This window comes from Pantherophis guttatus, chromosome 10 (genome assembly GCF_059756535.1).
Source record: "Pantherophis guttatus breed Tessera chromosome 10, ASM5975653v1, whole genome shotgun sequence".
Lineage (NCBI taxonomy): Eukaryota > Metazoa > Chordata > Lepidosauria > Squamata > Colubridae > Pantherophis > Pantherophis guttatus.
The window spans coordinates 24,419,145-24,446,511 of NC_142072.1; the positions used below are offsets into that span (position 1 = coordinate 24,419,145).

Genomic DNA, 27,367 nt, shown 5'->3' on the forward strand with positions numbered 1-27,367 from the left:
CTTGTGTAACTGATTTAAAAAATCAGTTTGTATATAAAATTGATGAGCTTCCTTTACCATTATAAGAAGCATGAGAGTACACAAGGTTGCTACTGTATGGAATAAAACTGGCTGAATCTGGATGTTCTGCTTCAGATACCACGAAGCCCCCTCCCAGAAGATAGCAAGGAAAACAGGTTGTGAAGAGGATGTGTAGCTCCCAAACAATCCCACAGACCCTGCTCAAGCAACGCTTATATGCTATGTCCTGGATAGAAGGAAGCGAATTGCCAATAATCTTTTCTGCCGTCCTCACCACTCTCTGCACTGCCTTCCTGCCTGAAGTTTGATTGAAGATTACAGCTTGTTGGCAAAGAGTTCTTGCTCAACAGAGCAATAATATTGGGCTAAATGAGATGATCATTTTGCCTTGGGGTAACACAGCTTCCTGTGGTCAATGGTTGATTAATCAACATCCCAGCTGAGTTTGAGCTGTAGCAACAAATGGGACAAAGAGAAGGTTTCTACAAAACATGCCTATGGTGATCAAGTTGGATCATCATCTCTAGCACGGATTATCAGGTCATCACATCCTTTAGTAAGGATGGACAAATCTCCACTAGGTTTGGCTAATAACTCTTAGAAAACATGGCCAGCATGGGCAAAAGTCAGAAGTGGTTGATTTCTCCTTGGTAAGAACTCTGGGCTGTTTCTCCTTGTCTTAAGCTAGGAAGGATAACCAATGTCCTCCAGAGTGGTCAAAGTCTTCAGCATTTTGTTTTGCCCCACATCATCAGTAAAAAAAAATATGTCTAGTGTATGCATGTATGTTATTGCTGCTAAGTCTCTAAGGCGGGATGCTGACCTGGGAGATGGATGGTCTTGGTAAGCCGTTATGCAAGCTTGTGGCCTAATCTTTCCATGTTCCATATTTAGAATTGCTGAATCAGGAGGAAGATATATTTTTGCACACATCTCATTTCTTTGTCTTCAGCAATCTTTGTTTTCCCTTTTATTTCTTTCTCCGCTAATTGTGCCAAAGATACTTTTCTGTTTTAAGGACACCTGGGTAATAAAGCGAGCGAGCACTTTCACAGTGCTTTGCTTTGACACTTCAAATTAGTCCAGTTTGGGATATTACAGTTCCTTTTTTTTGAGCAAAAGGCTCTATTCAAATAGCAGGCATGGAACTGTGCACTTTTATGATTTATTGTTGCAAGAGACTGATGGGGGGGGGTGTTCAGTGTACGGAATCAAATAATGCCATTTTCTAGTATGTAGCAAACGAGGGGGAAATATACAAGTGATCTAGACTACCACAACCCCACAATGTTGGCAGCAGCCCAAAACTATGAGTTGGCTCCTATCTCAATCCATGTCTGGAGTGCCTTTGTTTTTATATATAGCATTTCTATTTTGCCTTTTATGAAATGGCTATGGAAAGGCTGATGGCTTAAAATACTAAAATGCATAAGCTGGAGGAGGAAAAAAAAGCATCTATAATAAAGGACAAAATAAAAATGGCAGATAGAACAGTAAAGACAGTGATTTTAATTGCAAATAAGTGTTCTCGTAGAAGGCAGTTATAAATATCTCTGTGCCATTAAGAACCATGAGTTGCTGGAAGAATACAATGGATGCGGGGCAGCATTGAAAAGATATCGGAGATGGATAAGGATGACAGCAATTGCAATCTTAAATAAGAAGTCATAGGCCAGGCAATTCAAGCTACCTTTGGTGCTATTGGGAGCTAATCAATGACCTGGGGGTTTGCACGGTATTAAAAAAAAATATAAAAATAGCAAAGTTGCTGAGCAGGAAGTCCCAAAATATTGGGTGCCATCACCAAAAGGTTCTTGTTTTCTGCAGCCGAGAGGCCATTTTGCAGTCTGGAGGTTCTGCAGCCAAAGTTTGGCCTTTTAAATAAGACAGTAGATGGCTAAGTTAGGATCTCTCCACCCTGGAATTTGGCATAGCCAATCCATATCCTTTGGAGCACAAGCATTTGACAGGAGTGGGTGGGAAATCAGTAACGGGACCAAGCCCTTTTTCAATTAATTGATGCTCAACCTTCCAATCTGCTCAGCCTTAAAAGCATTGCCATTCTGAGTTTAATATACATGTGTGCCTGTGTTGTGGTTTCTGGTGGCTATTAATGGACCTTTTTTTAAAACCAGCATTGAATGAAGAGGCTTTATTTGTTTATAAATAACAGACGATGTAGTGGGAGAAATTTCTATTGCTTTATTTCTCAGGGAAAGCAATAAGTTGGAAAATGAAATGGATTCATTTGATTAAGGTTAAATATATATATCCTATTTTTTCTGCTAGCCCTAAAAGGGTTTTTCTGGTTAGAGCTGAGCGATATGTTTTTACAATCGTATTGGTTGATAAGAGATGAGTGATGAGAAGAAGATATTTTTTTAAAAAATTAACATACTAGAGAAGGTGTTAAATTACCCAGGTTGTTAATACTTGTCTGGATGGACGAGGAAGTTATTTTTTTAAATATGTTTTTTCTTATTTTCTTTTTCTCTGTACTTTTCTCTTGGTCTTCTTTGCTTTTTAAATTCTTCTTAATTTGTATTAGTCCTTTATCGTTAAAGCTTACAAATGTCTCGTATTTGGAAGCTTTGATACAATTATTAATAAAAGAAAGATTGCAATTCTGTAATCTCTGTCTCTTCCTCTCTTCCCGTTTCTCTTAAAGTTTGTTGGAAGCTTTTGCATTCTCTGTTGAGGCATCCCGTTAAAACGAACTGAGGTGATTTCTCCTGACTGCATCAGGATCCCCCTTCTTTCCTTTGTCAAAAGAAATGCAAAGACACTGATATATTTAGCTTGACTGCAGGTTGTCTCAGCTTTTAGAAATAACCAGTATCGGCAGAATTGAAATCCGGTGGGTTTGAATTTCAGGCATTGCCTTTTCCAACTCAGCATGAAATGAGTTTCAAATCTTTTCTTTCAGCACCTTTTGGTCTGGGCTTCAGTTTTCAACTTGGTGCAAGACGCTTTCTAAAAGCGCAAAGCATCTGACTCACATTTCTTTAGTATTTCCAAAAAATGAATGTTTCTGTATTTATACAGTCAGAAGGAGGGAGGGAGAAAGGAAGGAAGGAAGGAGAAAGAAAAGGAAGAAAGAAGGAAGGAAGAAAAAAGAGAAAGAAAGAAAGAAGGAAGAGAAAGAAAGAAAGGAAGAAAGGAAGAAAGAGAAAGAAAGAAAGAAAGAAAGAAAGAAAGAAAGAAAGAAAGAAAAGAGAAAGAGGGAGGGAAGGAAGGAGAAAGGAAGACAGATCTAGTTCCTTCTAAAATTTTCCATCCCATAACTTGAAACACTCTAATATTTCATTAACATTTCATTTATGATTTGAAACTAAAAAGATTTTAGGTCCGATCATGGAGTTGAATGTTGTTTTTCTTATTCTTTAAAATTATTAAATGCTTTAAAAAGGAAATCAAAGCAGTTAACTGTAACTAAGAGATAAAACCAACAATAACTAACCTAAGCAGTTGGAACTAGTAAAATTGCCAGTAGAAAGGCTGAAAATCTAAGCAAGTGAGCCATAAAAAGCATACCTTAGGTGAGAAAAGAAATCCGTATGGAAGGTTAGAAATGGTGAAAAGGTTTATTAACTGAAGAAAAAAAAAATGTTGCAGGAAAGTTTGCATTCACGCTTAATTTTCTTCCTTCCTTCTGGATTTGCTCAACACTTCGCAAATAAACCAACCAGATACGGTGGATTCTCTCAACATGTTGAAGCAGAAAATGAAATGATTAAGCTAAGATTAAATTTAGCTTTTGTGTACATGTCTGTCAAACACAAAGGCTCAGGATTATTTATAAGGTTGCAGCATTTAAGATTTATTAAGAATCTACTCAACTAACCATCAGCACTAAATTGGTGCCCCATAAGGGTCAACAGAAATCAAGGGGTATGGGTGGGGGCTGGATTTGGGTCCCATGCAAGGACTCTAAACTGATAATGCATTTAACTCCACCCTCTCTTCTTCTGCTTGCTCCTTTCCTACATTTTCACTGAATTCCAACTCCTGTTTGGACCTAATCTATGAGAATAGGTCCCCCCCCCTCATATAATAGATAAACCAATCTCTGGTTTCCTTTGTGATTTCATATTTAACAAGAATTGAACTTTTCCCCTAATCTGCAATTTTCATATATTGTTTAATACTTGATCTGCAGTTGATATGCCTGCACGATTTCCGCCTTTTTATTTTGCTTATTATTGTTTGCTATTAATCATATTTTGGGTGCTTCCTTTTTAACTGGATTTGGGATGGGTTTTTTTGGTATTTTAGTTTAATAACTTGTAATTAAGTAAATAAATTCCAGGGTCTGCACCAGTGATGGGTTTCAAATTTTTTACTACCGGTTCTGTGGGCGTGGCTTGGTGGGCATGGCAGGGGAAGGATACTGTAAAATCTCCATTTCCACCCCACTCCAGGGGAAGGTTACTGCAAAATCCCCATTTCCTCCCAATCAACTGGGACTCAGGAGGCAGAGAATAGTTGGGGGCAGTCAGCATTTTTACTACCGATTCTCCGAACTACTCAAAATTTCTGCTACCGGTTTTCCAGAACTGGTCAGAACCCGCTGAAACCCATCCCTGGTCTGTGCATATTCAGACAGAGAAGGGCGACTAAAACTTCCTTGGGGTTGCATGGAATTGTAATTTAAGTTTTAATCACACAATGATTTGGATTGGTAGACTTCGCATCTGGTGATGCTACATGGGGTGCCAAACACATTGAGCCAGGAAGTCTCAAGCGTAAAGATATTGAGGTCCTTTAACAGTGTCTCTTAACTTTGATGACTTTAAGAGGGGTGGACTAAGCCACCTAAACCCTTGTTAATAACACTCCTGTGTTATTAAACTGTAATAGTAGAATCTTGAAATCTGGCAGTGGTTCTTTCCACTCCCTCTTAAATTAAAGTGAGTCAATCTTCAGTTTCTCCCTCATCCTTTCCTGTTTTCCTAGGCTAAGTTCCAGATATGCTAAATACTGTAGCTTCTTCAAGGCTATCTCTGTTTTTCTCTGAATGTGATGATAACTGCATCCATGTAGTTTTGTTAGCAGGCTATGAAAGCAATATGCCTTATTTTCTTCTGAATGTTGGGAGGGGGCAAGGGGGAGGTTTTCTCAGTCTATTTGATTGTTCTGGGATGTTCTGATGGTCTCCTATCACAGAACCTGTCAACCTCTTTTGACTTTTAAAAGTCATGTTTCCTTAGGTCCTGCAAGTTTAAATCTGGATCTAAATCTAGATTCTTGACAATCAGAAAACTTTGTGGTGTTCATCCTGATTGGAGAACTTAGCTGCATTTTGCTCATTCATTTGGAGAATAAGGAAGATAACTTTGATGGTCATCTGCATATCTCCATAAAGGTCTTCTTCTTTACTCTCTACATCTATCTTCTTTCCAGCCATCACCAAACCAAAATGCATCACAAATATAGTGATTTCCCCTCTATTAGCATCTGAGATATATTTCTCTTGAAAATAGAAGTTCCACTTTACTGCTTTTCTCTTTAATGAAGTCTAACAAGTCTGTTATAATACTAATCACAGTTTAACACATCAATAAAAGCAATATTACATTGTTTAAACTGGCTCACTGGAGCTAAAACAAACCTAGAAACTCCAATATATATATATATTACTTATACTTCAATCATGGACGCCATCTTGATTTTCTTTTAACACCCCCTCTCCCTGATGGATAATCTTGGCTAAGACCAAGAGACTGTATAGTTTACATTTTAGGCTTTTGGAGAAAATGTTTCTAAATTATTTTCTATGCTGTCTGGGATTGGATTTGATTGTATGTACTCTTTTCATGTAATTCGCCTAGGGACCATTTCTTACAAGCAGACTGAAAATGCAATTGTCAATGAACCTCTTTCTAGAAGTTTGTGGATTTTTGTTTTTAAATAGCTCACAGTCATTGCCATATCTTTACTCACAATGGAGGAATGGTTGGTGAAGATGACAGAATTTGCAGAGATGGAAAATTTGACTTGTCGATTAGGAAAAAGACAATAACTACATTTGTTAGTGACTGGAAACAGTTTATGGATTTTTTTTTCCTGAAATGGAAAAAAAAAATGAACTTGTGATTTATGGGTTTGTTGATTAGGAAGGGTAGAATGTGGAAAGAAGGGAGACATGATGTAAACTTAGAAAGAGAGCATAAAATATAAATGCATTTTAAGTAAATAAAGATTGGAAGTCACTCCATATCTTTTTTCTTTGTTTTTTCCTATTTTTTCTTTCATTGCTTTCTTAGGTATCACTTTTCCTTACTTTCTGTTTTTGCAAATTTGTATTGTTTTTACTTTTCAAAAAACATCTTTTAATAGTAGTCATTGCAACATCTTATATTAATGAATCTGTTTTGATTGTACGTTGCGTGTTTCCTTTTCACTGTCCTACCCTTCTGGTCATCAGTGTTTGCCTTATAAAATACATGTCACAGCTCTGGTATGGGTTTCCTCCTGCTTTCCTCAAGCTTGTCCTTCATCTATCTCTGTTTTTCAAACTTGGCAACGTTAATATTGTGTGGACTGAAACTCCCAACATTCCCAGGTGGAGGAATTCTGGGAGTTGAAGTGCATACATCTCAAAGTTGCCAAGTTTGTGGAACACTGATCTAGACCAAGTTCAGTCATGGAGCTCCTTTCTCTTAGCCTAGCCATTCAACTTGGCAGGTTTGTCACAAGGGTAATTACAAAGTGTGGTGTGACTGTATGGCTGGAAAGAATGTTGTTTGCAATCCGTAGGACCCAGGACTGCACGTATTCCTTAAATATTCATTACTGAGTCCTCAAGATGCCCCTCTGTCTTTGCCAGAAAGAGTGGTTCATTTTCTCCTATTCTGATGCAAAACAACAACAATACGTAAGCACCTTAACTGGGCTAAGCATAGTTGAAAAGAAAGAGGAAAAAAAGTCAAACTTCTTGCAACAAAAGGAACTCTTTCAAGCTTCCTTTGTATGGTGTCTCTTCCTGGTGGCCCTCAACTCCTCCTTAATTGAGTAATATCACCATTCTTGAGGAACACTTACTTGACTTCTAGGAAAAAATACGAAATGACATTGATGATGATAATGCTATTAAACACATTTTAGAACAGAGGTCTTCAAACTTCGCAGCTTTAAGACTTGTGGACTTCAACTCCCAGAATTCTCCAGCCAGCTATGCTTCGGGGAGTTGAAGTCCACAAGTCTTAAAGCTGCCAAGTTTGAAGACCTCTGTTTTAGAAGGTTGAAGCATATATGAAATGTTTGTATCTCTATTTGCCATTATGCATGAATATTTTTTCTCCCATGTGCATTCATACCTCTGCAGAATGAAAGGTGGGCCTTTCCTGGTATTCCTTAGTGATGGGCTAAGACACTCCAATTTTGAAATTCTTTGCTTATCAGATTAAAAATAAAATAAAATAATATGCAGCAGATAAAAAGCTAACTCCTAAAGAACTGATCTAGGGTAGAACCTTTTTCTTCTGGGTGTGACTCAGGGCATTAGCTACCTTTCTTTAATATAGATTTATTTCTATGTGTGTTTGTGGGGAGCATCCCAAGATCATAACTCCCCCTCCTCTTATTCCACACCTCAGAGGATGATTTGAAGCTTTTCCATTTAGTATCAGTATCCCCAAATGAAACAAGAGTTGTATTTTGAGTGAGTTAGCATCAAGTGGGAGAAATTTTTAAGAAGATTCCATCGTAGATGTATGTTTGAGAGATAAATACAGGAAATGAAACATGAGGAAAAGCCTAGAGCCTGGAATGTTTTATTTTCTTTCTTAAACTCCTGACGCTGATAAACAATCATTTTAAGCTCAGAATATTTTGGGTCCGGAACCCTCAAATCAAAGTTATTGTTATGATCAAAGATCAGCCATTGCCCAGAAGGATCAACTTTGGAAGTTTCTCCAACACAACTGATTGTCCCATGCTGCCATCTATCAACAAAGTGTACACCTGCAGTTTGGTAGATGCACCTAAAACATGGACCTTTTTTTAGTTTATGGACTAAGTGGCTGCTCATATCCAAATTGTTTGTACCCAAAAGGCAGAAGAAAGAAGCAAACCACAAGTCTAGAGGAGATAACCAGGAAAAAAAACCACATTGTTTGTGGGGCTGTTCCTTTTTGTCCACAATGATGCTTCTTCCAAATGAATGGCTAATGGGCAGCAATGTTCATTTCCATCTGAACAGATGGGCATTGATCCACATAAGTCAAGGTCTCCTTCAAGCTAAAACAGGTCTGGATGTGACATAGTACTTGTCACTGGGGGATGGAGCAAGGCTCTGAGAGGATAGCCCCACATTCAAAGTTGATCCAGCCCCTTGATATATGGCAAATGAAAATTCAATGCCCTATTTCTCTTTTATCATGGCTTGCAGTGCTGCTGCCCCATTCCCCAAAGCTTGGAAGGTGGAAACTCAATTCAGTGTTCAAGGAAGAAGGGATTAGAAAATAGTAGGAGAAAATGTCCTAACAGGTCAGTTTGATAATGGAACCAGTTATCAAAGGAAGTGGTGGGCTCCTCATTTCTGGGTGTATTCTAGCAAAGGTTAAATATAAAATTATCAGGAATGCTTTAATTTAGATTATTGCATTGGACAGGGTAGTGGACAAGATGGCCTGAAGGGCTCCTTCAGATTCTTGGATCCTAAGATTCAAATTCTCAGTGTCTTCCTGGTCCTAACCCAACTCCTTCCCTACTACACTACCTTGTTGCTGAGACTGAGAAGAAGGACTGGCCTAAATTCCCCCAGGAAGCTTTTGGAACTAAAAGAGGATTAGAACTGGGATCTCAAAACCTTCACCACCTCACCACACTGACACAAATTTATTTGCACTTCACCAAGTTTCCAGGTTTTGACTTAGGAGGAGGTCTTCACCACTGCTTGCTAACTTAGGGTTTGGGCTCAGCTAACCCAACTTTCCTTCCCTACCTGTTTTATACAAGAGAGAATCACGGAATGATACTATTGTAAGAGGCCATTGAGTCCAACCACCTGCTCAGTGCAGGAATCTCAAATCAAGCATCCCACAAAGATGGTTATCCATCTTCTGTCTGAATCCATTCAATAAAGGGAAGTCTGTCCCAGGTCTGGGGAAATGGTTTCCTTATCAAAGAGGTCTTACATTTCCCCTCCTAGCATTTAATTAGGTCTTCCTTCCTGGAACTTCAGGATTGGCATTCCAAATTCTGTGCTCCTGTATGATAGAAAAGAGGTTGAAGCTAATCATAATAATTATCATTGAAGTAATTTATCTATGGAAAATCCCTTCAATCCTAGCATTAAGGCAAACCATGTCCAGTTCCTTAGCTCCTGATCTTTAACAGATTTAACAGATTAAAGGGGACTTTATAGATAATCTAGTCCAACCCCCCCCCCCGCTCAAACAGGAGACCCTATACCATTTCTGACTAGCCATGCCCAGTTCCTGCAACTGTTCTTCATATGTTTTAGTCTCCAGTCCCCTAATCATCCTGGTTGCTCTCCTCTGCACTTTTTCTAGAGTCTCAACATCTTTTTTATAGTGTGGTGACCAAATCTGGATGCAGTACTCTAGGTGTGGTCTTACTAGGGCTTTATAGAGTGGTATTATCTTCTCTATGTCCGTTCCAGCTTTTCAGTATCTTTCAAAAAACCCAGTGTCCAAGAATACGAGTATAGAATGTAGACAGGATGTAATTACGTATAAAGATATTCTCATTATGGAGGGAGGTATATTAAAATTAAAATCTGTGAATGTGTTGAAAGAGGAGAAAATAATTCAAACATGGTTTCAATATGTACAATTACAAGCCAGATGGAGAAAAGACCAGAAAACTGGTGTTATACAAAGTGATGAAAATTTAATTAAACAAATTAGAGATCAAAGCCCAATGCATATAAAAAGATTGTATAATATACTGATAGAGATGGACTCGGAAACAGAGCTAGTTAAGGACTGTATGATAAAATGGGCGCAGAATTTTGAACAGCCAATAATGATGGAAACGTGGGAGAAAATATGGGTAACAAATGTGAAATTTACCAAAGCGCAAAATTTAAGGGAGAACTTTTATAAAATGTTTTATAGATGGCATCTAGATCCAAAAAAGTTATCTCGTATGTATCCGAATGTACAACCAAAATGTTGGAGATGTAATTGTGAGGATGCTACTTATTTTCACATTTGGTGGACATGTAAAAAGGTTAAAGCGTTTTGGATTAAAATCTGGTGGATTTTACAAAATATTCTTAAAAAGAGGTTGAAATTTACACCACAGCTGTTTCTTTTGGGTATAGTTACGGATTGTACAGTTATAGAGACTAAATTGATTTTGAATTTAATAACTGCAGCAAGACTGTTGGTGGCACAATATTGGAAGAAGCAAGATTTACCTACAATCCAAGAGTGGACAATGAAAGTTATAAATCTAGCGGAAATGGCAAAAATCTCGGCGTACCTGAAGGATCATTCAAATGAAAGATATTTAAGAGACTGGAGAAGGTGGATAGATTATATTCAAAATAAATATCGGAATAAGAAATTGCAGATAGGTTATGAATGATTATATAGATATTTAGTGTGTCTTTAAGTAATAAAGCTAGGCGGGTAATTAGGGAATTGAAGAAACAAGAGATGTGAAATATCATAATTGTTTAGATTAGGATTGATTATGATTGTTGAAGTTTATACCCTGTAATTTGTTCTGGGAAGGGGAGGGGGGAGGGGGGAGGTTGAGCTAGGGAAGGGGGGGGGGAAATATGTAAACTTTTTGTAAAACTTTTCAATAAATTAAAAAAAAAAAACAACCCAGTGTCCAGAATTGTCAAGTGTCAAGTACTCAAGATGGGAGCCAACAGATGCCGAATAAAGTACAGCTAATATAGCTTATAATTTGGAAAACATATTTTTTATTACTACAGTCTAAAACTGAAATGTTTTTTGCAGCCAGATTACATTGGTGATTTATATTCAACCCTCGTTGTAACAAACATTCTATTTGTGCATAACTAGTGTCCAGCTGTAACTGTGGGTTTAGCTTCTTTCTCCAAGTGAAGAAGCTTGCATTTGTGTCTCTCAGGTTTCATTCTGCTGTTTCCAGGACATTTCCCTAACCTCTTTAGATCATTTGGAGTTTTGTTTTTGTCTTTTCCAATTATGAGTTGGGATCCCCAGAGGATCATGAGAAACCTTGAGGGCAGAATCACATTTTTTATCAGGCTTGGCGCAGTTTGAGTGGGAACACTGGCCTAACTCACTCCAAGATTTGATTCTCAGACAAGTTGTGATACCAGAAAGTCCTGTTTTCACATGACACAATAACTCTTGGGGGTTCTGGCTTGGGCTAATCTATATTCTCCTTTTTGTTCTTGCAGATTTATCCTGGTCTTCAGCTGTCTGATTTTATCTGTGTTTTCAACTATTCCTGAGCATCATACATTTGCCAATGAGTATCTCTTCATCCTGGTAAGGGAGACCTCCTTCTTTCTTCAGCAACCTTCTGGGGTTTTCTTCCTATATTGTTTGGTTAAAGCCAGACTGAGTCATTTGAGGTTCCACATGTTCTGAGAAACCAGCCATTGTCTTAGCCTCTTGGTTGAATGGTGGTTTTTTTGGGCATTGCATGGGAAGTGACTCACATGCATTTTGCTTTAGTAACTGAGCTTTACAGTTACCAACTTCTCTGTAGGTAAGTATAGGGAGATGTTCTGACCTAGGCTTCCTGAGACAGTAAAAAGCACACAATTAGTCCCCAAAACCCTCTTTTTATTTCAACGGCTGTGAATTATGTTCATTCAGAGCCCGTAATGAGTCACAATTAGTTTGTAAAGAGTCTGACAGAAGTCTGCCACAGTCCTTCTGGATATCCTTTATCTCTCTTGACACGCTGCCAAAGACCTAATTGGCAATTACCTTTGCAAGGTCACGCGGAGCACATAGTCAAAACGGAGCTTCAGAATTTAAACCGACCAGAATGAATAAAGTTGCTTCCTGCAAAGGCTCATGTGCTTTTGCTTCTCCTTTATGTCTTATGGGAGGGGCCAATCATTTCCAAGCCCTACTCCTGAATCATCCTTTTTGTTTTAACTGTTCTTGCCTTATGGCAGCTCTGCGCATGCATGCACTGGGAACAGGCTCCTGCTGTTCTTCTGCCTCGCTGATGTTCAACTCTGGAGCAGGGGTGAAATGCTCCCGGATCGGACTGGATCGACCAGTCTGGTAGCGATCTTGGCCATTGGTTCGGCGAAGCTCTGCCCACCCGCCCGGGTGTCATTACTTCCTGGTTTTATCCAGGAAGTAATGTACTTTTTACCTTCTATGCATGCGCAGAAGGTCTGCGCACGCAATTGATGTGTGCATGGGGCACGTGCGCTTCCAAACCGGTAAGGAAAGTAAGTAGATTTCACCCCTGCTCTGGAGGCTCTGGAGGTAGCACATAACTCCCAGATGGCCCTGGTTGCTTCTCTGCCTCTGATGCAGAGCCCTCATCGAAGCCTTCCCCAGCCTCCAGGACTGGCCCACGTTCCTCTCCAACCTCCTCACTGTCAAAGCGTGAATCAGCTCCATTCCCCCCCTGGGGAAACTGTAATTAATTAGAGGTGTATGAATCTTGTTTTCCATGGAGTATACTCTCAAAGAAAGAAAACCCGAAGTATATATTCTAAGAAACATTTTATTATAAAAGTACAAAACTAGCTAACTACATCTTACCGGCAGTTTTATCACACAGACGGACAAAGGAAGAACCAGGAAGTTAGAAAAGAAAGAATGTGGACATGCGCAGTAGCTCAGACATCACAAGACAGTCTTATCTCTTTTGATAAGGTTCTCTGGCAGTCTACCGTAATGCTCAGAATGGAAGCTCAGCTGGCAAACAAATAATGCAGTGACAACCCCTTCTTTGTCAGTTGAGCAGACATCAGGTATAGCCATCAGATAAGGCACATCTTCTTACGCAGATACTTGTGCTGAGCTGCTGGAAGTGGTTTGTTGAGCCTATCAGCAATCTGATCATGTGTAGGCACATACTGCAATTTTACAAAACCTTGTTTCACTAATTGTTTTATATTTTTGTAACGGATGTCAATGTGTCTGGACCTAGAACTCGTGAAATGTGATTCAGAAATATAAACCACAGATTCATTGTCTTCCATCATGGTGATTGGTCGGCTCGGGGGTGCCCAGATATCTGTGACCAAAGCATCAAACCACATTAGAGAATTACATGCATCTGAAACACAAGCATATTCAACCTCAGTAGATGAACAAGAAACAAAATTCTGTTTTCGCACATGCCAGTAAACAGGACATCCATTTAAGAACATCATATAACCTGAAGTACTTTTACGTGATTTCTTATCACTCGCCCAATCAGAATCTGCATAACAACATAATTCTGCATAATCAATATGTGTCGGTTCTAACAATAACCTCATATGTTTAGTGTGTTTTAAGTATTTCAATAATTTCTTAACACATGTCCAATGAAACTGTTTTGCCTTACCTACATGTCGAGACAAGAGATTAACACTAAGTGCAATGTCGAGTCTAGTCCAACTACTAATATACAACAGTGACCCAATAACTGAACGATAAAGTGTTTGATCCTCGAACTTAGGACTTGGTTCATGTGCCAAGTTGTGAAAATCTGTTTGCATGGGTATGCGTCCTGTATTAGCATCTTTCATGTTGCAATGATGCAAAATTTCTTCAAATTTTGGCAAACAAATAACACAGTGACACTCACTGTCCGACTCTGCTGCCAGCTCCACAGGCTGCCGGTGGACCACAACAGGAGAGAAATTCTTACAGTCATTGTTTTTCATTGCTACGAGAGGGGGTGAGGTGGGGCAAGTTGGTGAAGAACGTTTGCCAGGATTCCAAGACCGCATGGTCTTTGCAGTTGTTGTAAGCTCTCTTTCCACAAATACAGCCAAGCTGGAATCACATCATCCAGGAAAGTTTGGTCACTAAATTGGCTTAATTTTCCTGGTTCGTTCAATGCACTGAACCTGAAGGAACCAAACCAGCAGTGTTTGAACGTTTCTGTAAACTACTACTGTGAACTACTAAGAAACTGGCCAAGATGAACTGTAACCAAGCTTAACATGTCATACAAATGGTACTGTTATGTTTTGGCCTGACTTTTTTGAGCATGTTGTCTGAAGATGCTCTGGCTCTGATTGCTGGTGTGTTCCAGCTATAGAATACAAAGATTACAATTCTGGTGCCTTAACTACCAGACCTACCAGAGTAGTAGATGTTACTACCGGTTCACAAGATCTGGACTGAACCAGTAGCAATCCACCACTGAACTGTAGCAAAAAAGGTTGTAAAATGGGGCAAACTCATTTAACAAATCTTTCACTTAGCAACATAAATGTTGGGCTCAATTGCGGTCGTAACACAAGGACTACCTGTATCCTGTATCTTTCTTGGGTTTTGGAGCCTGACAACAGCTTCGGATTAACATGCCTGCCCACCAGATATAGCTCGCAGACTGGTTGTTTGGAGGCAGGATCCTGTGTCTTCCTTCCCCATGAGATTTTGATGGGCCTGCAGCTCCTACAGAAACAGATTGAATGGGTTCTTTGCAGTGGTGAAATCCAATTTTTTTTACTACTGGTTTTGTGGGCATGGCTTGGTGAGAGTGGCTTGGTGGGTGTGGCAGGGGAAAGATACTGCAAAATCTCCATTCCCTCCATACTCTGGGGCCAGCCAGAGGTGGTATTTGCTGATTCTCCAAACTGCTCAAAATTTCCACTACCGGTTCTCCAGAACCTGTCAGAACCTGCTGGATTTCAGCCCTGGTTCTTTGCCCTAGAAGTACTTCACACCCATTGATCCATAGCTTCCTGTGCAGCAGGAATAAGATCTGCAGAGATTCACTCTTTTCTCTTCCAACTGTTGGCAATCCAGACATGTGTCTGGTCTCTCATTTTGGAATATTTTGGGAGAGAAGATGACATCTGGTGTGGCTCCATGATCCTGGTTTGATAATAAGCTCAACTGTAATGGAATGTGCACCTGGAGAAGCCCTGGGCAGAGGGTGGTGGCAACATAGAGGTTTCCCAGAAAGAGACCCAGATCAAGAGATTGCACAATCCTGAGTAGATGGGGGAGGAGGGAAGAGATTCAGGGTAGCCACACATTAATATCTCTCAAGTTATATGTAAGTAACAGGTTAAAAGGTTATAACTTCAGTTTGGCAAGATTCTGTCCATTAGCTGTAAGTAAATAAAGGACTGAACCAGAGGTGAGTTTCACTTACCTTGCGTGCGTACGCACGCTCACTTCACTCACTCGTGTACCACTTCTGCACATACGCAGATCGTATTTTTTAATGATTTTTTTTATTTTAAAAACAAACAAACATACAATACATAATCAATCATTCAGTATATCATCTAGGTACATCTTTTGTGGTTTCTTCTTCTTACTCCTCTGACCTTCATCATTTCTTAATATTTTCCATTTATTTGTTATAACATTCTCCCCATATTATTCATTTATTATAATATTCTCCCCATATTTCTTACTTACTATTAATACATTTATCTATCCAATCTATACACAGATCATATTTGGGTAGGTGGGTGGAACCTCCCACTGCCACTGCTACCGGTTTGCCCGAACTGGGGCAAACTGGTAGCAATCCACCATCGGACTGAACTTGATTGGATCTCTCTGTCCCACAGAGTCCTATCTGTATGCTTGGGCCTAATACCAATTGAATTAACTCTATACATGATAGGTATTTATATTTATTTTGTGGGCTTTAAGGTAAAGGTAAAGGTTTCCCTCGCACATATGTGCTAGTCGTTCCCGACTCTAGGGGGCAGTGCTTATCTCCGTTTCACAGCCGAAGACCCAGCGCTGTCCGAAGACGTCTCTGTGGCCATGTGGCTGGCATGAATAAATGCCAAAGGTGCACGGAACGCTGTTACCTTCCCACCAAAGGTGGTTCCTATTTTTCTATGTGCATTTTTTTACGTGCTTTCGAACTGCTAGGTTGGCAGAAGTTGGGACAAGGAACGGGAGCTCACCCCGTTACACAGCACTAGGGATTCGAACTGCTGACCTTTCAATTGACAAGCTCAGCACTTTTTCTTAATTAATGGGTTTGTTTTTGGTGGTTTGCTCAGTTCATATAGTCCAGTTTTTCTCAAATTCAGCTGCTTTAAAATCAGTGGCGGGTTGCTACTGGTTCGCCCCGGATCATGCAAACTGGAAGCGGTGGCAGTGGGAGGCTCTGCACACCCACCTGGACATCTCTGCGTATGTGCAGAAGCCACACACATGTGCAGAAGTGTTGCGCACGTGTGCAGAAGCATTGAGCATGTATGCGCCCACGAGCGAACAGGTAGTGGCCGAAATTGAAACTCACTACTGTTTAAAATGTATGGATCCCAGAATTCCCCAGCCAGCAAATTCACAATTTTAAAGTCACTGAAGTTGAGGAACACTGATTCAACCACTGAAATATTTATATATTAATATAAACCTGTAATATTTGTATGTATAAATATGTAGTATTTATTTATTTTGCTGGGGTGGCTGTGTTGAGCTAACATGGCAGTAAGAACAGTCAACAAAAATGACCATTAACAATTTTAAAAGCCCAGACATACCATCTGTTTGTCAAGCCATATCATAGCATCTTCCAAGATGGATGCATTTAGCATCCTAGCCTGAATGCCTGAGGGAAAAGCAGGTTTTTAACACTGTATAAAAGGCCAGCAGGGCTAGGACAAAATGAACCTCTGGAGAGTAGAGACTCAGTTCCAAATCATTCAGTTTCAAATAACCTGTCAGCCTTCCCAGGTAAATCAGACAGGAAACAGACATCATGAGCTAATTCAACATTATTGTAAAGCTACATTAACAGAATCTTACAAGTCTGAATGTAGAAATCTCCTGCCCTCTCTTTTACAGCCAGAGAAATTAGCAAACTTCTTTTCTGTATTTCTTTTTTCTGCCCGTTATGCAGCTGTGGGCTCCCCAACTCTTATCTGACAGTTCCCTAGTTCTGCCTCCCTTCTCCCAAGGTCTTTCCTGCATACCATTACACCAGGGGTGAAATTCAGCAGGTTCTGACAGGTTCTGGAGAACCGGTAGCGGAAATTTTGAGTAGTTCGGAGAACTGGCAAATACCACCTCTGGCTGGCCCCAGAGTGGGGAGGGAATGGGGATTTTGCAGTATTCTTCCCCTGGAGTGGAGTGGGAATGGAGATTTTGCAATATCCTTCCCCTACCACACCCACCAAGCCACGCCCACCAAGTCACATCACATCCACCAAACCACGCCCACAGAACCGGTAGTAAAAAGATTTGGATTTCACCACTGCATTACACCATTATTCCAAAGAGTATTTCTGCAGTACATTGTTACTGTTAAGGGTAGACTTTTTCATTTCATTTCATTATTTTATTATTTTAACAATTTTAAACACAAGTTAATTTTTTAAAAAAGCAATTGCGGGTGTGATATCCATAAACATTAATGGAACTTCACACTGTCTTGACTTTTTTGACCATATCCTGCTGGACAAGGCTTGTCCACTCTGGGAGCTAAAGCAGAAATAGCCCCAGAGGTGGAGAGCCCCTTGGCTGAATAGGAGGGGCAATCCTGCAGATGTTACCTAAGCTGTTCTGCTCTGCACCTCTGAATGAATGCATACAAGAGCTTCTTCCCTTCTCCAGTGGAAGCACCACTTTCCTGATGGATCTCGCAAGAACCGGTAGTAAAACCAGCGGGAGGTTCCACGCGCTGACCCGGATGTCATCATAGGTGATCTGCGCATATGCAGAAGCTTCTGCGCATGTGCAGAAGAGCATGTGTGGGTGCGGACACGATCCGAACTGCTAGTAAAGTTAAGTAGAACCCACCCCTGATCTTGGGCCATCCTGGACTGAGAGGAGGCTCCTTTGTGAGGATCTCTCTTTAAGAAATGAAAGCAGATCTTCAAGAGCTGGGGCAATCCAGCTGGGTGGGTGATGGAGAGACCTTGGAGTTGATAAGAGACTCCACCAAATTCCCAGTGGTCGGTTGCTACCGGTTCACACCGGTTTGTGCAAACAGTTGGCAGAAATTTGGCCAAGGTCGTCGAACCGTTAGCGATGACCGGCTGACCATGTCTTGAACCATGTCTGAACCATGTCTGAACTGGTCTCCCAGTCGCCACTCGCTCATCCCGGCCGCCATGTTCGTCACCGCCATGTTCTTCACACACACGCATCCCATTATCTTGCAAGTCCAATGGGATGCGCATGCTTGAAGAACATGGCAATGACAGCAGCAGCTTTTTCCACTGGTACTTTTTGGTGGCCTGGCTTCTTTGCCAGCCACTTTCCAGCAGCGGCAGCTGGCTGGGGGCCACCAAAAATTCTGGTCAGCTTGCCTTCCGGACTCTGGACCAGCCACCGCGGAAGGTAAGCAGGCAGTGGTACTCCTAGAAATTCCAACCAAAAGTCTTGGTTGGCCTTGAAAGAAAGAGATCCTGGAAAGTCACTCATTGGAACTCCTTGAGAACATTGGATGAATGCACAATCCTGAACTAGAGGGTGGAGGAGGAAAGAGATTCAGGGTAGCCACACATTAATATCTCTCAAGTTATATGTAAGTAACAGGTTAGAAGGTTATAACTTCAATTTGGCAAGATTCTGTCCATTAGGTGTGAGTTTTAGAATAACTAGAACTCAGTTATTCTATTGCCCCTCTCTTTGGCCTCTAACAGGCTGCCTGAGAGACAGAGTTAACCTAAAGAGTTTAGTCTGGAGGATGCCTATTCTGCTGTTAAAATTGGATGCTAAGCAGTGGTGAAATCCAGCCGGATATATCCAGCTCACACGAACTGGTAGCGCCGGGAGGCTCTGCCCATCTGCCAGGACATCATTACGTCCCATTTTTGACCCCCTGCACATGCCGTGCACTCCCGTTCCTGAACCAGTAGCGAAGGTAAGTGGATTTCACCACTGATGCTAAGCTTGACTTCTGGTATCTTTAGGGAGAGATCTGTGCAGCTTTCTTGGAAACAGCATGGAAGCATTTTATGGAAGAGATAAACTTTCCTCCTGAGATTCTTTTGTTTCCTTATTTTTCCAGAATCCCCAGTTTTGCTTCCAATGCTGGGATTTCATCGTGGTCTCCCATCCAAGTCAGAGGCACCGCTTAGCTTCTGAGTCCAGACCAAGTTGAACCAGTACTGCCTCCTAGTGGCTAATATATAAAAATACAGACGTAGAGAGGGCACTACAGATAGTTCTTGACTTCCAACCACAATTGGAATTTCTATTGCGAAGTGATGTCATTGAGTTACACTCAGTTTTATAACCTTATTTGCTGTGCTCATTAAGTGAATCACACGGTTGTTAAAAGAAACCATCTTTCACCCGTGACTTTGCTGGCTGAATGCCCCACTGGGAAGATTGCAAAGGGTGATCATGTGACATCCTCCCCCCAATGTTGCAACTGCTGTAAATACATGTCAGTTGCCTAGGACGTGAATTTTGATCACATAGCCGCAGGGATGCTGAGATGATTACAACTCTGAGGACTGGTTATAAGTCTTTTTTTTTCCCAATGCCGTCATAACTTCAAATGCTCACTGAACGGATGGTCGTAAGTCAAGGACTACCTGTAAAGCATTTCAGAAGGACGAGGTAACTCTTTTCCGCTCCAGTGCAGCCCCTCTTGCTATTAGATTTCCCAAAAAGGAAATCTCCCATTGGCACTAATGAAAGGTTATGGTTGGGATTAATAGCTGTGTGTGGGAGAAAGTTAGAGGGGAGAGACCGATTTGGCAAGGCCGGAAATAAGGAAAACTCCATCCTCAGCCCCAAAATTTCAGCTACCTTCAAAAAGAGAAACTCTAGCAGAAAAAAACATACTTTGTGGCAGAAGGAGAGGAATGCAAATGTTTATTAGATCTTGTAATTATTGATTTATTGCTCTAGTATCGCAGGGCTGAATGGCACTTTTGTCACAAAGCAGCAATTTAAGGGCACTTGTTCCAGCTGACCTACCACAAATTAAAGACAGCAAGAGTTTGAGTTTGGGCTTGTTTGCAGAGGGATTTAAGAGGCTCCTGCAGAAACGACAATTTTAAAGCCCCTGCAAGGAAAGGCAGCAAGGGCAATGAGGTGGTACTGATTGGGGAAAGAGAATTCCTCGGAGAGCTTTGGATGATGAAGCTGGATAAGTGAACATAATTGGCAGGGAGGCACCAGGAAAACAGAGTGATGGATGCAGGGATGGGAGGAAGCTTGGTCTGCAATTAAGGGACAAGGAACTGGGAGAAGGTTTAAAGGAGGAGGAGGAGGCACTGGCAAGCAGGGACAGGAAGGACACCAGATGGACCTGATAGGATTAGAAAGTGAAGAGACCAGAGAGGAGACAAGAGATGATCAACGAAGACATGAGTCAGAGTTCAACAATAAATAAATAAATAAATAAATAAAATCAGACTCCAGGATCCTATTACCACATGTGGTGGACATGCGGAGATGCAAAGAGATATTGGAGTAAGATACACACGTGGTTGGAAAAAATGACTAAGAGACATATTGATCTTAAACCAGAGAAATTTTTATTAGGGATCTTACCAGAGACATTTAATAAAGAATTACAATATTTAATTGTGAATATTTTAACAGCAGCTAGAATTGTATTTGCAAAAAATTGGAAAGGAGAGAAGATAATTACTGATGAAGAAATTATTAAGAAAATATTGGACTGTGCTGAAATGAGTAGATTGACATTTGAAATAAGAGAACAGGAAGATAAACAATATTATTTGATATGGGAGCTATTTTATCAATGGATAGATAATAAAGCATGGAGATGAAATATTATATATGAAATGAAATTTGGCTAAAATATACATATACTTGTTTTTTGTTAGAGGAAAGAACATTTGTCATATATTGAGATTTTGAAAAAAATTCGTTTGGAAAGATGATGTTTTTATGTGGTTTTTGATAAATAAATAAATTAAATAAATAAATAAATAAATAAATAAATAAATAAATAAACAAATAAACAAATAAATAAATAAATAAATAAATAAACAAATAAATAAATAATTCCTGCAGCATTCAGAAACATTCAGTGAAGCCTTCACTGTTGGAAATAGGATGATCTCTTACTACTTCTTAGGAAGGGAAGAAGGAAAGTCCCGTTTCATGGAAGGGACTGGCTGAAGAAGAAAGACAAATGAATTGGATGTTTCCGCCATCAGCACAACTTGCTTGTTTTCATCTGCACAGGGGAAAAAAAAACAAGTGACAGTTGGAAGAAAAGGAAGGAAGGAAGGAAGGAAGGAAGGAAGGAAGGAAGGAAGGAAGGAAGGAAGGAAGGAAGATGGGGGGGAAGGAAGAGCCAGGAAAGAGCTAGGAAGGAAGGGAGGGAGGGAGGGAGGGAGGGAGGGAGGAAGGAAGGAAGGAAGGAAGGAAGGAAGGAAGGAAGGAAGGAAGGAAGGAAGATGGGGGGAAGGAAGAGCTAGGAAAGAGCTAGGAAGGAAGGGAGGGAGGGAGGGAGGAAGGAAGGAAGGAAGGAAGGAAGGAAGGAAGGAAGGAAGGAAGGAAAATCTCAGAAAGAAAGATACCTCTCTTTTTAAGCAACTTTTCCCCAAACTCTCAGAAATAGCTGACACTAGTTTTCTTCTAACGGAGATGAAAACTAAATTAAGAAGGTCCGTGTGACTTTCCCGTAGTAAGCAAAATAGGTACCTGTTTGTACAAAAATAGAGAGGGAGGTGACAAGGAGGCCACAGCTGACACTGCAGGAAAACAGGCCCTTTCTGATTCATGCAAGGAGGGATGCAGGGAGACCAGTTGGGGGGCAAGACTGCAGGGCCAGGTTTTTGCATTTCCCATTGGAGCAGGAATGATGGGCATTTGTGCCCATTTGTCCACCATCCGGGAGAAAAGCCATAGGCCTCTGGTAGAGCCCTTACTTCGAATGCAAAGGGCCCTATCTTAATCACAACAGCTTCTGCTATTCAAAATAGTCAGATTAAGCATAAACAGAAATACTGGGTAGCCTCAGATCCAGGGGTGAAATCTACTTACCTTCTCTACAGGTTTGGAAGTGCACGCACCGACCTCTGTGCATGCGCAGAGGGTAAAAAACAGATTATTTCCTGGTTAAAACCAGGAAGTAATGACGACTGGGTGGGTGGGTGGAACCTCGAGCTACTATCGCTACCGGTTCTCCGAACCACCAGCCATCATCGCTACCGGTTCGGCCAAAGCAGGCCGAACCGGGAACATTTTACCCCTGCTCATATCTTAGCGTTAACTTGTGATAAAGAACTGAGGAATAAATGGAAAAATATCAGAGAAGAGAAACTCTTGATCCTGGAAAGACATTTTTTAAAAAAGATGACAGACCAGCCTGAGAAGCTGGAAGATTGCAGAATCAGTTTCTGGATTTAGTGCATCAATTTAATGCTGTCATCAAAAGGATTGATTGATTGATCCTCATTTAGAATCCGCCTCCCATCATCCTAAAACATGAACTGTGTTGGCTAACTAGATAAGGAGGAGAACTCAGGAACAAGAGGGTTGAACTCTCAGTTGTTATGGATTCTCCTTCAACTCGGTTGTCTTCTCCTGTTCCCACCACCCCACTTCTCTCCGATGGTCTCTTCCACACCTTAAATCAGGGGTTCCCAAACTTGGCAGCTTTAAGACCTGTGGACCAACTCCCAGAATTCTCCAGCCAGCTGGAGAATTCTGGGAGTTGAAGTCCACAAGTCTTAAAGCTGCCAAGTTTGAAGACCTTTGCCTTAAATGGTCACTTTATGTCTCATCAGACCTGAACTATCCATCTTTTGTAGCCCCCTATTTACCTTGAGCAGTTTACCTGAGTGAGCTTTCACAACTTCCCAAGGATTCAAGGGAGGGCAAAGCCTCATAACCAGATGACCAGTCACAGTTGGTATTAGCCCCAGGCAGCTTTTGAAAAGATCCCCATCAGGAAAGCAAATTGTTCCCCAGGGAACGTTGCCTCCATGGAGGCCTTTGCACGCCAAGTTTTCTCCTGACGTGTCCCCAAAATGTCTGCTCCAAAGTGAATCTGCAGCAGCAGCATGAAATGCCACCCTGTGCTCCAAAGATGTCTTTGCTGAGGTCCGGCCTTTGTGTGGGGAGGATCAATGAGTTGCAACGAGCACATTTATATTTAGCAAACAGCTCCCTATGCCATCCTGCCCTTTTGGAGTTCTCGTTTCTGATTGTGGCCTCTGTGCAGTCTGGTCAAAATGCTGGGTCATTAACACCACGGTGGCAACTATAAAAGAGAAGAAGAGAGTTCCTTGATAAGAAGAACAGAAGTAGAGTTTTATCTGACCTTTCCCCCGTGACAAGTTTTTCCAAGTCAGCGGAAATTCAGATTGCTAGATGTCTTTGGAAATGGGCAAATGGGTTGTGAAATTCAAATGTAATTCCCTCAGCCTTTGATTTAACAGATTTAACAGAGTTGGAAGGGACCTTATAGGTCATCTAGTCCAACCCCCCGCTCAAGCAGGAGACCCTACAGGACCGGGGGGGAGGGGGCGGGGCGGGGCGCATAGAATTATGGGTGTGGGCACGCACACGCACAAATCTCCCCCCCTTCCTGGCACGTGATGGCAAAAAGGTTAGCCATCACTGCCCTACACCATTTCTGACAAATGGCAGTCCAATCTTTTCTTGAAAGTCTCAAGTGATGAAGCTCCCACAACTTCTGAAGGCAATTTCTGTTCCATGGGTTGATTGTTCTCACTGTCAGAAAGTTCCTCTTCATTTCTAGGTTGAATCTCTCCTTGGTCAGTTTCCATCCATTATTCCTTGTCTGGCCTTCGGGGGCTTTGGAAAACAGCTTGACCCCTCCTCTCTGTGGCAGCCCCTCAAATATGGGAAGACGGCTATCATGTCTCCCCTGGTCCTTCCCTTCACTAGACTAGCCATGCCCAGTTCCTGCAAATGTTCTTCATATGTTTTAGTCTCCAGTCCCCTAATCATCCTGGTTGCTCTCCTCTGCACTTTTTCTAGAGTCTCAACATCTTTTTATAGTGTGGTGACCAAAACTGGATGCAGTACTCTAGGTGTGGTCTTACTAAGGCTTTATAGAGTGGTATTAGTACCTCACTTGACCTTGATTGTATCCCTCTGTTAATGCAATTTAGGATTGTGTTGGCTTTTTTAGCTGCCGCTGCACACAGCTGATTCATATTTAGCTGATTGTCCACTAAGGCTCCACGATCCCTCTCACAATCACTGCTATTAAGCCTGGTTCCCCCCAGTTTATATGTATACTTTTGGTTTTTCTTACCTAAGTGTAAGACTTTACTTTCCTCTACATTGAATTTCATTTTATTTATTTATATTTATTTATTTTATTAGGCTTATATGCCGCCCTATCTCCAACGGACTCAGGGCGGCTCACAACAATAAAACCACAATCCATAATACAAATTAAAATGCCTAATTAAATCAGATACAATTAAAAACCTGTAAAAACCCCATCAGTCCAGGCCGGGGGACTCGAATAACCAAGTTTTTAATTCGCGGCGAAAGGTGTGAAGGTCAGGGGCCAACCGAAGCCCCAAGGGAAGTTGATTCCAGAGGGTGGGCTATTTTGTTAGGTATTCAAAGGTAGAATATCTTTTCTCTTTCTCTTTTTAGTTTCTTTTATTTGCTACCTTTAAAATACAGAAAAAATGTTTTCAAAATCAAAAGAAAGAAGAAGAATGGCAGACAGACGTGGAGAGACGAGGGAGAAAAGTTAAAAGAGAAACAGCAAAAGCATGATGTATGGTGATTCACGTATGGGAAATTATTCGGCCTAATTTTTCAAGGCATGCTTAAACCTTGAGCACACTGAACAATATTGATTTGTCTTTGCGCTATATCAATAAAGAGTCATTTTGTAAACAAAAAAGCAATCCTATATTAACCATCCTGGATATTAAATTTGGACTCACACTGTCATTATGACATCAAACAGTAAGCCCCACTCCTGCCCCCAACCCCCCACTGTTCAATTAAATGTTCAAGTCTTCATATAGTAATACGTCCATAAGTCTTTCCTTAGTAATTCAAAAGTACATCCACATCTTTAAAGGTATTGATCTTTTTTGACCAGCTGAACTCACTGATGGGTTTTGAATTGAAACAGGGCAATATTGGGACAGACCCGTCTCCTGTCAGCCATTTACACTTTTCAATAATAAGGAGGTTGTGTAATGGTATGTGGCAATGACCTTGGGAGATGGAAGAAAGAGCCACAGACTGGACAACTGACATGTAAAATATATATCATCCACAGAAGAGGGGAAGGCATGGGGAGCATTTCAGAAGGACCTCTCTCTGTTTTTCTAGAGAGTAAAAAGAAAGGATGAGAGAAATACTGTCATTCTGTTATTATAACTCTACAATAAAGATAGGGCCAGGATTTATTGTGGTGCTTCCTGCCTGAACTATCTCAAAGGGCTAACAGGTCAACAACCAGGCCTTTAAAAAGCTCTCATAAAGGTAAGGTAGAAAAAAAAAATTTTTTTTGTTTGAATTAGTCTCACCTTATGATAAAAAAACATTCTGAATATTCTATAAGAATATTTGCCACTGGTTTGTTAATATGTAACAGTCCTGTTCTTTATTCCAAAATTCTTGCAAATAACTCCTTAGCAATATTTTAATTTTTTTATTAAATATATTGCCTATCATCTGTCTGTCTATTATCTATCTATCATCTGTCTGTCTGTCTGTCTGTCTGTCTGTCTGTCTGTCTGTCTGTCTGTCTATCTATCTATCTATCTATCTATCTATCTATCTATCTATCTATCTATCTATCTATCTATCTACCTACCTACCTACCTACCTACCTACCTACCTACCTACCTACCAGTGGTGGGATTCAGCCAGTTTGCATCACTTTGGGAGAACTGGTTGTTAACTTTCTGAGCAGTTTGGTGAACTGGTTGTTGGAAGAAATCATTAGGCAGAGAACCGGTTGTTAAATTATTTGAATCCCACCACTGCTACCTACCTACCTACCTACAGTATCTACCTACCTACCTACCTACCTACCTACCTACCTACCTATCGTGCTTTCCTCAAAAAAAGACCTTGTCTTATATTTGCTGGTTGGGGAATTCTGGGAGTTGAAGTCCTCCAGGCTTAAAATTGCCAAGGTTGGAGACCCCTGTTCTAAAGTGTTCCAAGTAAATTGGGGCTTTCGTGACCACTCTTTCTGTGCTTGCTCTCCGTGCAAAAAAACTCTCACATTGGCTTTTTCTGCCTTTCTTTTCTCCTTGTAGGAATTTGTCATGATTGTTGTTTTTGGAGTGGAATACATTGTCCGTGTCTGGTCGGCGGGCTGCTGCTGTCGCTATCGAGGATGGCAAGGTCGTTTCCGGTTTGCGCGCAAACCTTTTTGTGTCATCGGTAAGCATCTGATGGGGACAAAGAGGCGTGTCAGAAGGATTCTTGATGTGTCCCATCATTATTGGGGGGAAGAGGAGGAATGAGAATGGAAAAAGGTCCATTATTCTGTACTCCAGATAGCTGTGCAACTGCCATTTGTAGTTGTTGACTCTTATTGGTTACATTCACATGACACATGGAGTTGTCCTATTTTCCAGATGCACTCAACGCATCGAACCACACATTAATAAACACAACTCCTAAATAAAAACTACAGTAAGTAAGTTTGTCTAGGTGCTCGGTGCTTACTCTAGACATTTAGCATCAGGGGTGAAATGTTCCCGGTTCGGATCGGATCGCCTGATCTGGTAGCGATGGAGGCGGGTGGTTCAGAGAACCGGTAGCAAAAATCCCTGGCCCCCCCCCCATGCCCAGCTGAGCCGCGTAATCATCAGAGGCTTTTTTTTTATTTTTAAAAGCATTTTTTCCACCAAAGAGGTTGTAGAAAAAATGGTTTTAAAAATAATAAAAAAAAGTCTCTGATGATCACATGGCTCAGCTGGGATCGTCAGAGGTTTTTAAAAGCATTTTTTCTACAACCTCTGAAGAGGTTGTAGAAAAAATGCTTTTAAAAGCCTCTGACGATCCCAGCTGAGTTGCCTGATCGGCAGAGCCTTTTAAAAGCATTTTTTTACAACCTCTTCGGCTGAAGAGGTTGTAGAAAAAATAGTTTTAAAAGTAAAAAAAAAGTTGGCCACGCCCACCCAGTCACATTACCACCACCACCACCAAGCCATGCCCACAGAACCAGTAGTAACAAAATTTACATTTCACCGCTGCTTAGCATGGTGACTTCCAGGTATGTAAAATGACTTCTAGGCTGATGACTTCAAAGTATGTAAGATTTCAACTCCGGTTATTTCCAAACATTTGAAAAAGCC

At 40.9% G+C, this 27,367-nt stretch overlaps 1 protein-coding gene across 4 annotated transcripts in view; it reads left to right on the plus strand.

The window, feature by feature from the left end:
- The window catches only part of KCNQ4 (potassium voltage-gated channel subfamily Q member 4), a 160,798-nt gene that overhangs the window by 66,073 nt on the left and 67,358 nt on the right, over positions 1-27,367 (plus strand). For all 4 annotated transcript variants that reach the window (XM_087876805.1, XM_087876806.1, XM_060691415.2 and 1 more), the window contains exons 2-3: positions 11,393-11,483; positions 26,321-26,447. In XM_087876805.1, coding sequence (XP_087732931.1) covers positions 11,393-11,483; positions 26,321-26,447 — 218 coding nt within the window. The remainder of the gene's footprint in view (positions 1-11,392; positions 11,484-26,320; positions 26,448-27,367) is intronic.